At 33.6% G+C, this 15,000-nt stretch overlaps 1 protein-coding gene across 2 annotated transcripts in view; it reads right to left on the reverse strand.

Moving 5' to 3' along the window:
- Nep1 (Neprilysin 1) overlaps positions 1 to 15,000 on the reverse strand; it is a 400,973-nt gene that overhangs the window by 58,117 nt on the left and 327,856 nt on the right. For both annotated transcript variants that reach the window (XM_067090423.1, XM_067090434.1), the window contains exon 2: positions 6,860 to 6,901. In XM_067090423.1, coding sequence (XP_066946524.1) covers positions 6,860 to 6,901 — 42 coding nt within the window. The remainder of the gene's footprint in view (positions 1 to 6,859; positions 6,902 to 15,000) is intronic.

A 15,000-nucleotide genomic window follows, 5' to 3' on the forward strand; every position in this document is an offset into this window, starting at 1 on the left:
AGAGAGAGAGAGAGAGAGGAAGTCTAACGTTAGTACAGGGTTTCATTGATGGCGAGGCAGTTCCTGTGTGATATTTGCTCCAGTTTTTCTTTCAGGAGCTGTCGGACGTATGATTAACCTGCAACAGTATATCCCCCATAACAAATTTTTTTATCAGAATTTAAATGAATTTTAATCATAATTTATGATAATTATTAATAAAATTATTAATACCTCGATAAAATCAACAATGAAAACCTATATCGTTAATTTATACACGTAAAGATACGATTTCGATCATTTCTATAAGTAGAACCAAGACGGAAGAAAAGCCTTCCCCATCCGCACATGCATAATATCTACTGACTAGACCAACATGCAAGATGCATGGTATTTCCTTTTTTTTTTTTATTCAAATACGATTTTCTTCATTAATTCATTCGTTCCTTCTTCGTTTTTACCTTCTAATTTCGTTATAACGAGAGCTTCGTAACATTACGATGACGTATTTCATTATAAGGTCGGTTTAAATGAAGTCTGGAATTAATTAACGGCCAGTTTGGCAACAACACTTCACTGCATGCTTAGCATTCATGATCGCCTTTGGTGTGGATGGGGTATGTAGGGGATTGGGAGGGGAGGGAACCCCTGACTCATAAGGATTTCCTCACAGTGAATTTGCATAATAATAATAATAATAATAATAATAATAATAATAAAATCATCAGTAATTTTAACTTAATAGTTATAATAAAACTACAGTTGCTTGCATAATAATAATAATAATAATAATAATAATAATAATAATAGTAGTAAACAAAAACTTCTTTCAGTTTTCTTCTGAAGATGGATAGAGAAAATCTGTTTACTGGTAAATATTTACATATTACTTTGATCTCGAGCACTTTCAGGCCTTAACTGTGACCCTTTTTCAAGAGATGAGGTAGTCAGGCTGGTTCAAAGCCCAGAAGATTGCTGGGCCTTGAACCAGCCTGACTACCTCATCTCTTGAAAAAGGGTCACAGTTAGGACCTGAAAGTAGTCGAGATCAAAGTAATATGTAAATATTTACCAGTAAACAAGTTATACACAAGAATCTTATGGGTTTCTCTTTCCAATAATAGTAGTGATACATTTGTTTTTACAATATGTCAAAAGTGAAGAAATATAGCAATAATGATGGCAGTCCATGAAAAAGAAAGTTATTGATGGTTTGAGTCCTCCAGAGTTTTCCCGGGTAGCACCAGGTTGACCAGGTAGTATAATATATAGAAGGGAATGTTTGTTTATTTGTTTGGATTCTATAGAAAGCTGAACTGCTTGACAGAACCAGACAAAATTTTGCACACAGCTTCTATGTCACGCCAGAGGGGTTTATAACTCAAAATCAAACCCCTACCCCATAACAGTCATATAAACACAGGCAAAACAAATGAAATTTTCGTTTTTACGGCACCTTTTCCTTCACTGCTTTATGAGTTAATTCTCATTTTTCACCTGATTCACCTTTTGCTTCCAGGCGCTGTCAGACGTATGATTAACCTACAACAATAAATCCCTTATAACATATATTTTTTATCAGAATTTACGTGAACTCTGATCATAATTTATGATAATTAATATAATTGTATATTACCTAGATAAAATTTACATTGAAAACCTAAATCGATCATTTCTTTCTGCAGCATGCGAAGCCGAGTCCACGCATGTGTAGTAGTGGCTAAATCCGATGCTTTCAGCCAGCAGAAACCACCACCAAACTCACTCACTCTCTCCCTCTCTCTGTGATATATCATTCTATCGAAAATGACTCCATAACTCTAATACCTACTTCTTTGCAAGAGCAGATGCCCATAAAAGGAATATATATCGAAAAATATTTGTTAATTTTACATACGTGACATCTGGCAACTGCTTCATCACAGTGGTTGAAGACGTTATATGAAATAGGTAAACAAACACATTCCCTCTTTGCGTACGGTGTTAAAATGGTCCTACGCAAGATCCTACGTCATTTAATACATGATCACCAACATCATGTAGGAAGAACAATACGTTGTTGGCTGCGCTGTTTAACTTTTGTGGGTGGAGCCTATTTATTTGAGAAACACGCAGGTCTTACATAGCAAAACCATTCATTCACCATCTAGCACTCAAGGTTAAAGCTACCAAGACCTGTTCAAAGGAATCATCTGAAATTTACCATTACATGCGTGGCATGAGAATTACCTCCTTGAGGCTCTCTCTCTCTCTCTCTCTCTCTCTCTCTCTCTCTCTCTCTCTCTCTCTCTCTCTCTCTCTCTCTGTTTGGGTCAACAAATACGAATATCCTCATTAATTCGTTCGTTCCTTCTCCGTTTTAGCTTTCGGAATTCGTTATAGTGACTGCTTCGTGACGTTACGGTGACGAATTTAGTTATACAGTCGGTTTAATAGGAAATGTTTGCAATTTTGAAAACCAATTACTGTTCAAAGGTAGATTACACTAAAATGCGACTTATAATTAACGTGTCTTTTTTAGTGATAGAAAAGCCTTATAGGAAGTCATAGCAAAGTAGTAAGGCCCTATGAGAGAAAACTAAATTATATGGAGAATTCAGATGTGTAGAGGTGATTTTATAATAGCAAATATTTCAGAAATACCAAAGGAACATCATTAGCAATTTAAATCCTAGGGACAAATTCAGAGCCATACGTTAAAAAGGCAGACTATATATATAAAAACAAGGGTTACGAGTATGTACATGCTGAATATTTCTCCGATAATGACTTGCAGACTAAATGGAAACTGGAGCCATGATGTGCAAGAATAAAAGCAAGATGAATGCACACTATTCGCGGAGTAGAGAGTTAAGGGTAAGAAGACTACATATACGAAGCAGGTGTGGTAGAAGGGTTAGTATGAGTGAAAAGATTAAACTAGTGTGTGTTGAGGAGGTATGGTCGTGTGGGAAGAATGTAGAATAGTTGGTGGAAAGAGAGCATAATCCGGAAGTTTTGTGAGGAAGGAGGGGAGAAGTCTGAGAGAGAATTGGCTAGGAAAAGAGGAAGAGATTTCGTTTTTTCGAACGGAATGGCCCCAATAGCCAGGACTCACGGAATTGCTTAGATACGCGAAAGTGAAGCGATGCATGTTTGTTGGACGGGTTAACAAATGGGAAGGTATAAAGGCTATGGGATTTTTTTTTTTTTTTTTTTTTTTTTTGTAAGGGGCATATCCACGATTCAGCGATTAAAGAACGAACGTGTCTGTGCCTGATGTTCCTTTTTTTTTTGTCACCTCTTAATAGAGAGGGTAGCTTTTTGATGATTATATATATATATATATATATATATATATATATATATATATATATATATATATATATATATATATATATACTGTAATATATATATATAATACATATATATAATATATATATATATATATATATACATATATGTATATATTTATATATGTATATATGTGTGTGTGTGCACAAGTACAAAACAAATTGCTAAATCTTAAATGAAATACGCAAATTGTTTCATATTCCAAATTTCTCCAGACATGAAAATTATATGATTATTAAAGTCAAGTTTAAAAACCGCTCTGCTCCAATCTTATCTTAACTGAAGTAGGAAGCAATTATACGCTCATCAAAAATTAACTAATAATTAGTAAAACGCAGGCAATTACCTCATACTTACGACGATATATAATTCATAAGAACATATTCACCACGGTAAAATTATTCGTCGGTAATTCCTCCTGAAATTAATAAAGGAACTGAAGTGGAAAAGCTAAGATACATACATCCATATACACATACATACATATATATAGTGTGTATGTATGTGTATGTATGTGCATATATATATATATATATATATATATATATATATATATATATATATATATATATATATATATATATAATATATATATATATAAATATAAATATATATATATATATATATATATATATATATATATATAAATATAAATATATATATATATATATATATATATATATATATATATATATATATATAGTGGACATATATATTAAAACTGTATATATGTAATACCATATATATAGATAAAAGGGTAGTGATTACAAATTAGTTAAAACTGTAAGAGGTACTGTAATACTAATAATATATAGATAAAACATGAATAATTAGTGAAACAATTCAAGACATGAGGTCAGTAATTCTAATAAAGAAAATAAACCAATAACATGAATAACAAGAAACCTACAAGTCCCCAGTAATACACGTGTATATATATATATATATATATATATATATATATATATATATATATATATATATATATATATATATATATATATTATATACTAGCTGACCAACCTAGTGCTGCCCAGTAAAACTCTGAAAGACAACAGAAAAATTTTCCCGCATCTCCTTTGAATTTTTTTGTTTTGTAAAGTATATGTACTATAACTGAAAATGCCTTTCTTTCCTGTGATCAACAATTCTGTCTTGAATTCATTGCTTTATATAAACACTATATATATATATATATATATATATATATATATATATATATATATATATATATATATATATATATATATATATATACGCACTTACCTTAATAAAATGTGCAATGTTGAGCAAGTGTTGGTGTGTGTGATGGTGCTGGTGGTGGTGGTGGTGTTGAAGTTGATGGTGGTGGTGGAAGTGTTGTTGCCAAACTGCTCGATAATTAATTCCAAGCGTCATTTAAACCGACTTTATAATGAAATACATCACCGAAATGTCACAAATCAATCACTATTGCAAACTCCAAAAGTAAAAACGAAGAAGAAATGAACGAATTAATGAGGAAATTCCCATTTGAATGAATAAAAAAAAAGGAAACACAGTATATCTTGCACATCGGGGTTAGCCAGCAGCCACTACGCATGTGAGGATGGGGAAGGTGTTCACGGCTCCTATTACTACAGAAAGCATTTCTCTACTTATAGAAATTACTGATATAGGTTTTCAATCTCCATTTTATCCTGGTTATTAACAATTATATTAATAATTATCGTAAATTATAATAAAAATTCATGTAAATTCTGACTGATCCTCTACCCACCCCATCCTGACCAAACGCGATAGTGAATACCAAGCATGTAGTGAAGTGTTGTTGCCAAACTGCCCGATGAATAATTCCAAACCTCATTTAAACCGACTTTATAACGAAATAGGTCAATGTAACATTAAGAAGCAGTCATCATAACGAATTCAGGAGGTAAAAACGAAGAAGGAATGACCGAATTAATGAGGAAAATCGCACCTGAACGAACAAAAAAAGGAAATACTGTACACCTAGCACATTGGGTTTAGTCAGTAGATACAATGCATGTGCGGATGGGGAAGGCTTTTCTTCCGGATCTCTACTTATAGAAATTATCGATATACATTTTCAATGTTTATTTTATCAAGGTAATTAACAATTATATTAATAATTATCATAAATTATGATAAAAATTCATGGAAATTCCTATAAAAAATTTGTTATAGGAGATTTATTGTTGCAGGTTAATCATACGTCTGACAATGCCTGGAATAAAACCTGCAGCGCTCAGCTGAAAAATTACCATTAACTCTTATAAAGCACTTGAAGGAAAACCTGACAGAATTGGTAAAAACGAAAATGTTGTTCAATTTGTCAATGTTTGATGTTTTATGTACATACATACACATATATATATATATATATATATATATATATATATATATATATATATATATATATATATATATATATATATATATATAAAACATGTGAATAAGAAATGAAATGTTATTAAGAACTAAATTTTTTTTTTACCTACAAGGGCTACAGACTTGTATAGTATTATATTTAGGGACATCAAAACGGAATATACATTTCAATTCACTCGAAATATCAGATGATAATATACTTGCTTGTAATTTCCAAGATTCTCTTTTCGTGAAATGATCAAGTGAATATTTTTATCACTATAGATATTGGATTTTTATCAATAAAAACTTACAAAGTTGAGTGTATATGTATATATATATATATATATATATATATATATATATATATATATATATATATATATATATATTCCTTTCCTTTCTAAACGGTATCTACATATGGAGCTACGCTTCAAGTTTTTAATATGCATTTTTTGACGAGACTGGTGTATCGAACACGACACCTAATATCGGAAAAGTGACATAATAATGATATGCTGACTAAAATATAGCGTATAATCAAGGCCACAGAAAATTTCGGTGGTCTTAGTATAATGCTGCATGAGCCACGGCCCCGAAGCTTTCAGCCACGGCCCGGTGGTGGCCTGTCCTATACTGTAACCAGACGCACGAGTATGGCTAACTTTAACCTTAAATAGAATAAAAACTGCTGAGGCTAAAGGGCTGCAATTTGTTATGGTTGAAGTTTGGAGGGTGGATGATCAACATAGCAATTTGCAGCCCTCTAGCCTCAGTAGTTTTTAAGATCTGAGGGCGGACAGACAAAGCCATCTCAATAGTTTTCATTTACAGAAACTAAAAATGCACAAAGAAACTGTCAGTACAACACAAGTGTTCAACAAACATGGAAAACCTCAATTGCCAAAACAAAAACATTGCACTCTGCGGACTACTCTCCTCGAGTTTCATTACAGAGCACCATAAAACTCAAGATGGTCCGAGTCTGCCAGATCTGATATTTCTCTTCCAGTTATTCATACACTCGAATACTCCCTTAAATTTTTTCCTTAATAATCAAAATAGTTTCTCATTCCCAATGAAATTTCAGAACAGCAGTTTAATTTCAAATTTCGCCTGGCTTGTTTGACACCATAAAAAGGAAATGATTACAAGGAAGAGGAAAATGTGGACTCACCTGTTTTCACACACTCTTCGGTTAAGCATATTCTTGATAAATCTGGAAAAGAGAAAAATGTATTAGTTCTAGTATACATCAAAATATTTTGCATTTCACAAAATCCTGTGATTTTATTTTCACAAAATAAAGTCACACTGAGCTTTAAACTAATCCTTATTCCTATTTTTCCTCATCATTATCATTGGAAAAAATTAAGAGTAGCTATTTAGAGCGATAAATTACTCTATAATATAATATATATATATATATATATATATATATATATATATATATATATATATATATATATATGGGTGTGTGTATGCATATGCATATATATGCATTATATATAGATATATAAATTATATATATATATATATATATAAATGTATATAAATATATTTATATATATATATATATAGTATATATATATATATATATATATATATATATATATATATATATATATATATATAAATGTGTGTGTGTGTGTGTGTGCTTGTGTGTGTGCAAATACATCCCAGTATTTCATCCAATCTTAAACGAAAAGCTTAAAAAAGGGGAAAAACTTGAAGCCTAACCTAGGAATAAATGTTTCACGATTTTTCTTAGAAGATACATTATACGTTAATAGAAATAAGATACTATAGAAGCTATGAGAGAGTTCCAAACCATTATTATTCGTACGTATGCACAGCAAATGAGTGAAAGGAACAGCAATCGAACAATGCGATGAAGTAAATGTGATAAAGGAAAGTATGATCAGTATCACGTGCTCCTTGAAAGAATTCGACTCCCATTTTTGGTTTAGATTTTGAAAATTATTACATTTTCTATGATTTGAACTTGTTTATGTACTTTAGCAATAAACAAATGTCCCGAAATGTACTTAATTCCATTACAATGCATTAATAAAATCTGTAATTTTAGTCTGGAAATGAGGCGCGTTGCTTTCCTTAAAGTACAGTTCTTTTTACAGCTTCCAGGACAAAACATGGGTGTAGGTCTCTTGACTTCCAGAAAATATTTGGTAATAAACTTTCAAACTTTTTAAAAACATGGTGTCGTATAACTCTCAACTAGTTAGAAGGGTCTTAAACTTATTCATTCCTTTCCCTATATAACTACTTATTCGAGTTCTTTATTTCTTACCGTCAATGTTCTGCTGAAAATGTATTCTCGAGGAAACCATATAAAAATATCTATTCTTCCAGTGAAAATACAGAACTACTTAAATCCCACGATAAAACGCCTTCTCTTCTAAGGAATTTAAAATAATGAAACCATATTGTTTGTATCGAATGTGATGCTTAACTATTATATTTACAACACAGTGGTATATTGTTCCCCATTGTTTCCAAGAGAAAGAAGTGCTGAAATCTGCAAGTTCCCTCCGAATATAAAAATTCAAGTTCCATTACTGCTATACAAAAGACGGCGTTTTTATTAGAATCTCCAAAAAATACCGTTGAATTCAATTCTATCGTTTTCCACACACCTCACTTCATTTATTCATAACATTCGTAAACACAAACGCACAGAGAGAGAGAGAGAGAGAGAGAGAGAGAGAGAGAGAGAGAGAGAGAGACAGCGCTATGCTTTTCAACCGTTAAAAGCATAACATTGCATAAACCCTATTTCAATCATATATTGCTTATAAAAGAATTCTTTTTCAACAATCGACAACCTGGTGCCTGAATCTTTTACACCCGAATTAGACGGTTAAAAATCATATAATTTCCAGAAAACCGTATAAAAATCACCAGATATAATTCCGGTGTCCAGTCAACTAGTAACTATTGGGTTCAAAGGAATGTAACGAAAGACAAAAATAAATCCAGTGTATCAGCAAAAGAACAAACAACCAAAATTCAGAATATATATCTGGTGTTTCCCGAAATGAACGAAGGCCCTTGAATACAAACGTCATCTAGTTTTTATAAAGAGACCCTTGGGCTAGACTTAATTCACCTAATGGAATTATGCAAGTTAGCAGAGCTCCCGGAATAAAAATACTGCACTGACGTAGCTTTGCATAAAAATGTTTATTCATGGCGATCATAAAAAAAACACAAAAGATTACTTTTCAAAAGAAGCTACTGTAACTTTGAATACCGGTGAAACCAACGGACGAAAATGAAGAGTGAACATTCTCACTGTCACGTATATTTATAATGACAAAACCATAAACTCTACTACAAATTATAGTGGCAAAAGTTTGTAAAGTATCCAAATTAAATTCTTGATGGGGTTGCCCCATAAGGTTTCAAAATACAAAGAATAATATAGCAAAAACAAATGTGTCGACTGTTGCCACAGAAAAATGAACACAAAGAAAATAACATAAAAAGGAAACTCTGGGAACAATGTTGCCAAGAATAAGCTATTTATTACGAAAAAATTCATGGGGATAAATCCCAGCCTAACTATGTGTTTTAGTGAAAATGATATGAATAATCCGTATACACACTACTGGTCATAACTGGAAGAAAAAAAAAGGAATTTACCATCTAACACTTGTTGGTATATGAAAGACCGTGGTATGTTTCATGTACAAGAAAGGATGCTTATGTCCACCGCATTATTCCCTTGTATCGTCATACTGAACATTTCATTCTTACGTTAATACACCATTAAAATACCTCCCATATATTAATATATTATTCATATTTTATGTGCAACTTACGCCTCCTTAAAGTACCTGTATGTATGTCATGGCAATAAGGACATTTCACCATGTTGGCAATACTGTAATGCTTCCGGGACAATAATTCAGTGAGTCGGAGATCGTCCCGATGGTTACGTCTAATCTGTGTCCCTTGTATTTTTTATATCGTTCCCCAAGATTATGATGTAAGAACCTCCTTTACATTGGCGTTTGCTTTCACCCGCTATTTGTGATAAGCAAGATCTCTATAAACATACAACACGCACAAAGACTAGAAACGAGGCGGGTTGCTTAAAGATACAGCGATGAAAATATTAGAATATATGAATCTATACGTATTCTAAGCCATCATAAATGGCTTAATAACGGAATGACCGAATTTTACGTCATGCAAGACCACCTCAACCAACAGGAATGCGAAGACTCGGGTAAAACTCACGGAAAATAAAATAGGAAACAGCTAATGCAGGCAACAACAATAACGGTCAAGCTGCGAACCTCTCTCGCACTCCACGGGGGGCAAACTCAACCTTAAGACAGGTTTAAGGTTCAGCCTCTCGGCACACTTTCCCCCTCCCAATATCTAACCCGCTGGCACGGTAGGAGGGCCTCTAACAAACTCCTGGAGGTTTTTGCTTGCTCAGGGCTGCCTTAGGGATTTTTTTTTTTTTTTTTTAAATCCTCCACAGAGAGTATTGTCTTGATTTAGTTTTCTATTAGAGTAGTCTCTAATTACGAACGATGAAAACAGCGATAAAAATAAAATTGTTCGTAGTAATTTTGGAATATTTTTCAGTTCTACTGAAAAAATAAGACGATACATAAACGATCAAAGAAAGAAAGAGTGAATTAAAAATATATACCAACTCTTCGTTATTTCGAAGAGGAAACCCAAAACTTATACACCACATAGATAGGTCACTACATTCTCTGGGTAAATACGTAGCGAATTTCGTAATTTAGCAAAAAAGATTTAGTTCTTAAAAGGAAATATAAAAAAATAGACAGATAATTTCGTAATTTAGCAAAAAGATTTCGTTCTTAAAAGGAAATATTAAAAAAATCCCCAACTAAACGCCATAGAACTGAAACAACCACATCATTTATTTCAGAGGCATTGGAAGATGAGAGCAATGTTACAACTGTAAGAAATTTGCAATAAATACATGCATGCATACAAACACACATATCTCTCTCTCTCTCTCTCTCTCTCTCTCTCTCTCTCTCTCTCTCTCTCTCTCTCTCTATATATATATATATATATATATATATATATATATATATATATATATATATATACTATATATATATGTACATTAGCTGACCAATATAGCCAGTATAAACTCTCAGGACTCAGAAAAATGTTCCTGCATCTCCTTAAAATTGTTTTGTCTTGTAAAAATGTTATGCATCTCCTTTGAATTGTTTTATATATATATATATATATATATATATATATATATATATATATATATATATATATATATATATTCTGTTTCATTTAACCAAACCTTATACTGTAAACTATTCAGGAACAAACAGCATCAACACTTAATTCACTCGAGCCAACGATAGTCCTTTAAAATCGATGAAAGATAACCATTACTGTCCGAAGCTGCAGGAAAAAAAAATCTTATAACTCATTCGGAGCTCCGAGTATCTCATCTACTTATCTTTTCTCTCTCTCTGTCTCTCTCTCTCTCTCTCCGATGTTTCTCTGTCTTTCCTGCGTCTAAATTGAAAGATGTAACTCTCACTCTTAAGGTGTGGAGACGATGTCTTCAAAAAGGCCCTCGTCACCGTTTAATTAATGATGGTTAGATGGATAACAAACAATGCCAAGGTCTCATTCAGAGATGAGTGTATCCGAGACTCAGTTGATTCAAAGTTTCGAACCATCCTGGTGTTTCCCAGGAAAACTCTGAATAACGTTTGATAAACTGTCTCTTTCTCCTTTTTTCTCCTCCCTAACACCCTCCCCCCTTCTCTCTCTCTCTTTCTCTCTCTCTCTCTCTCTCTCTCTCTCTCTCTCTCTCTCTCTCTCTCTCTCTTTCTCACTCTCCCTCTCACTCTTTCCCAACACACCCATTCACTAATCACTACCAAAGAATTCAACATCCTTAGGCTGTGTATTTGCGATCACATAGTGACACCTGGCAACTACAACAACCCGTCTATTCGTACCTCTCGCTGATATAACCATTTAGAGTAAGATGACTGTTTATGGTTATATATTAGAATGATGTATATTCATTTCTATCTTTTATCAAAGTGTATTTATTCAAACAATAGATAACCGGTTGCCTTACATTCTACCACGAGGGGAATGATTTTGTTTAATACATTATTACTTCATCACCAAGGATATGATTGGCCCGGGTTATAGATTCCGTGCAGATATTCATAGCGGTTATTTTTTTCTACCGATCTATCATGCGCGGATGGGGAAGATTCTCTTACGTCTCGTCTTCTCTCTCTCTCTCTCTCTCTCTCTCTCTCTCTCTCTCTCTCTCTCTCTCTCTCTCTCTGTCTCTCTCTGTCTCTCTCTCTCTCTCTCTCTCTCTCCCTCCTTTTCAGTCAGATCAGAATCTAACAGTATGATTTCACAGCAATAACGGAAAAACAACCGCAACTGATGAAAGACATGTCAGCAGCTGTATCTATTCTCGACGCCCTTTCCACCAAACAACTCAAACTGGGAACGTTTTTATGCAGAAAAATCACAAATAATTTACACTTTTAAAGCATTTTGTTCTGCCAAATCTATTATAAAATATTGTATATTAAATCTTAGACTCTGTAACAATACACTTATAGAATAAACGATTTATAAAAATAGTAACGGTAAGGTTTACACTGGTAGTGATATATGGCAACCATTCCTTTGACGTAGCAGTGGAGGGGAAGTTGGAACTTCGTTTGTTTCTCAAGTTTTATGCCCTGTAAGTTTTCAATGTTGATTTTCTCGAGGTAATAAACAATTATATTAATAATTTAGATAAATTATGATCTTATAGGTTATTTGGATTTATTTTTGTAGGTTGACCATACGTCTGACAGCACCTGGAAGAAAAGATGGAGCGTCAGGTGGAAAATGAGAATTAACCCATATAGCAGTGAAGGAAAAGGTGACGTAAAAACGCAAATTTCATTTGTTTTGTCTGTGTTTGTATGTCTGTCACGGTGTAGGGTTTGGTTTTGAGTTAAAAACATTTCTTGGGTGACACAGATGTCGTGTGCAAAATTTTGTCTGGGTCTGTCAAGCGGTTCGTATTTCTATAATGGACAAACAAATATACAAACGTTCACATTCACACACACACACACATACATATATATATATATATATATATATATATATATATATTTATATATATATATATATATACATATATATATATATATATATATATATATATATATATATATATATATATATATATATATATATATCTGTACAAATTTGTTTATGTACACATATATGTGTATGTGTGAACGATCGTTCACTTGACCACAATAGTAATTTAAAGCACGAGCTACACCAACTGAAACCATCTACAGTCGAACTTCGAAATTCACGTCCCTAATGCTGTTCCCCTAGACAGCCTATAACTTTGCCTCTTTTTCAATGTAGAGGAATAAGCCTCCTTCGCAGACTGAACGCTTCTCCTTCCCTCCGCCGCCTTTTCAATTTTTCTACGACTTATTCAAACAAAGGCGTTAAGTTTGCTACCCCTCGACCTTCGTTGAAATGTACCAGACTTAATAACACTTCCAGGACAATGGAATCCATTTTCCCTGAATTCTTTGCTTTGTTAATCGCGGCCTTTGCATCCTCCGCCATTATTCTATTGTTCACGGTGTGACTTCATCTGTGTATGAATGTAGTGGAGCATTAAGGCATTCGCAAGCACACATTCCAGAGCCTTCTACACTTGGACGGGGTTTGTTCCAGCATTATGCTGGTTTGATGATATACAGAATTTTCTGTTTTTATTCCACGATTGTCAGGCTTTTGTCAACCAGGGTTGTTTGAAGACTGTCTCTCTCTCTCTCTCTCTCTCTCTCTCTCTCTCTCTCTCTCTCTCTCTCTCTCTCTCTCTCTCTCTCTCTCTGATGCTCTTGTGTGCAATTATGTATTGGTCAAATTTTTCTCCTTTTCTCTTGTTAATGTTATTATGTTAAATTCTGTGGCTAAAGTTTATCTCTCTCTCTCTCTCTCTCTCTCTCTCTCATCTTTGGCTATCTATGTGCCTCTGCAACAGTCTGTTTGTGTTTGAAGATTTTAGCTATTAGTATCATATGAAATCTCTATTTTGGCAAGACAGTAATTTCTGTTATGTACCAAGTGTCTAATATATAACAGCCTACAATAAACAGTGGAATAATTAATAAGTACAAAAAAAAAAAATTCCCGAATTAGTTACTCCGGAGTCGCTGAGCTTTAGTACTATTTGATTTGAAATTGGAAATTTAGGCTGTCAAGACAAGTACTGGGGCAATTTCGGCATTCAGTTCTCAAGATAGTGAAAAGAGGCGGGGATGGTGATCCAGAAAATACAGGAAATGAAGAACTATGATCTAATGGTGGAACTGGGAAAAGATCCCACAGTTTCACTAAGAAAAGTTAAGTATACCTTAGTCTACCCAGACCACTGAGCTGATTAACAGCTCTCCTAGGGCTGGCCCGAAGGATTAGACTTATTTTACGCGGCTAAGAACCAATTGGTTACCTAGCAACAGGACATACAGCATATTGTGGAGTCGGAACCACATTATACCAAGAAATGAATTTCTATCCCCAGAAATAAATTCCTCTAAGTCTTCATTGGCCGGCCGGAGAATCGAACACAGGCCCAGCAAAGTGCTAGCCGAGAACTATATCGATCGGTCCAACGAGGAACTAAGAAGTTACCAGCTAGTGACGTTGGACAGTATGAATGAAGAAAGGAAGAGGGAATGGAAGTAAAGTAAAAGTTGCACCTAGGGGCTGAAGGGACGTTGAAAAGACCCTTTAACAATGCCTGCAGAGCACCACGTAAGGTACAATGACGGTACAGGGTGCTTAGCTGTAGTGAAGTCAGTTTACATTTTACAATCATTTACCATATTGCTTTTTTCGAATTATTCTACGTAGCCAAGGGATCAGCTTCATCATGAGTACGGCACATGTTTGTTAGCCACTTACAGCAGAAGAACTCACTATTGATAAAAAACAGAAATACACTGCAAAGTAATAAATACTGTAATATGAGGGCGTGTGCTATTGACATGTAACAACTACCTGTTAGTAATTAATGTCATACGCGGTCTAGTATTTCTGAGTTAGTTATATGCTTCAATGGCTAAGTTCGCATTTCTGTGTTCAATGTATAATTTGTTCTCCAAAGACGCAACAGCCTTTCGGGTGGTCCCACACATCAAGATCAATTTCTAACCCTTTTTTCATCTCCCAAATTCTTCTGGCCTTCAAGCTAAACTTCATTTAACC

This window comes from Macrobrachium rosenbergii, chromosome 4, assembly GCF_040412425.1.
Source record: "Macrobrachium rosenbergii isolate ZJJX-2024 chromosome 4, ASM4041242v1, whole genome shotgun sequence".
NCBI lineage: Eukaryota > Metazoa > Arthropoda > Malacostraca > Decapoda > Palaemonidae > Macrobrachium > Macrobrachium rosenbergii.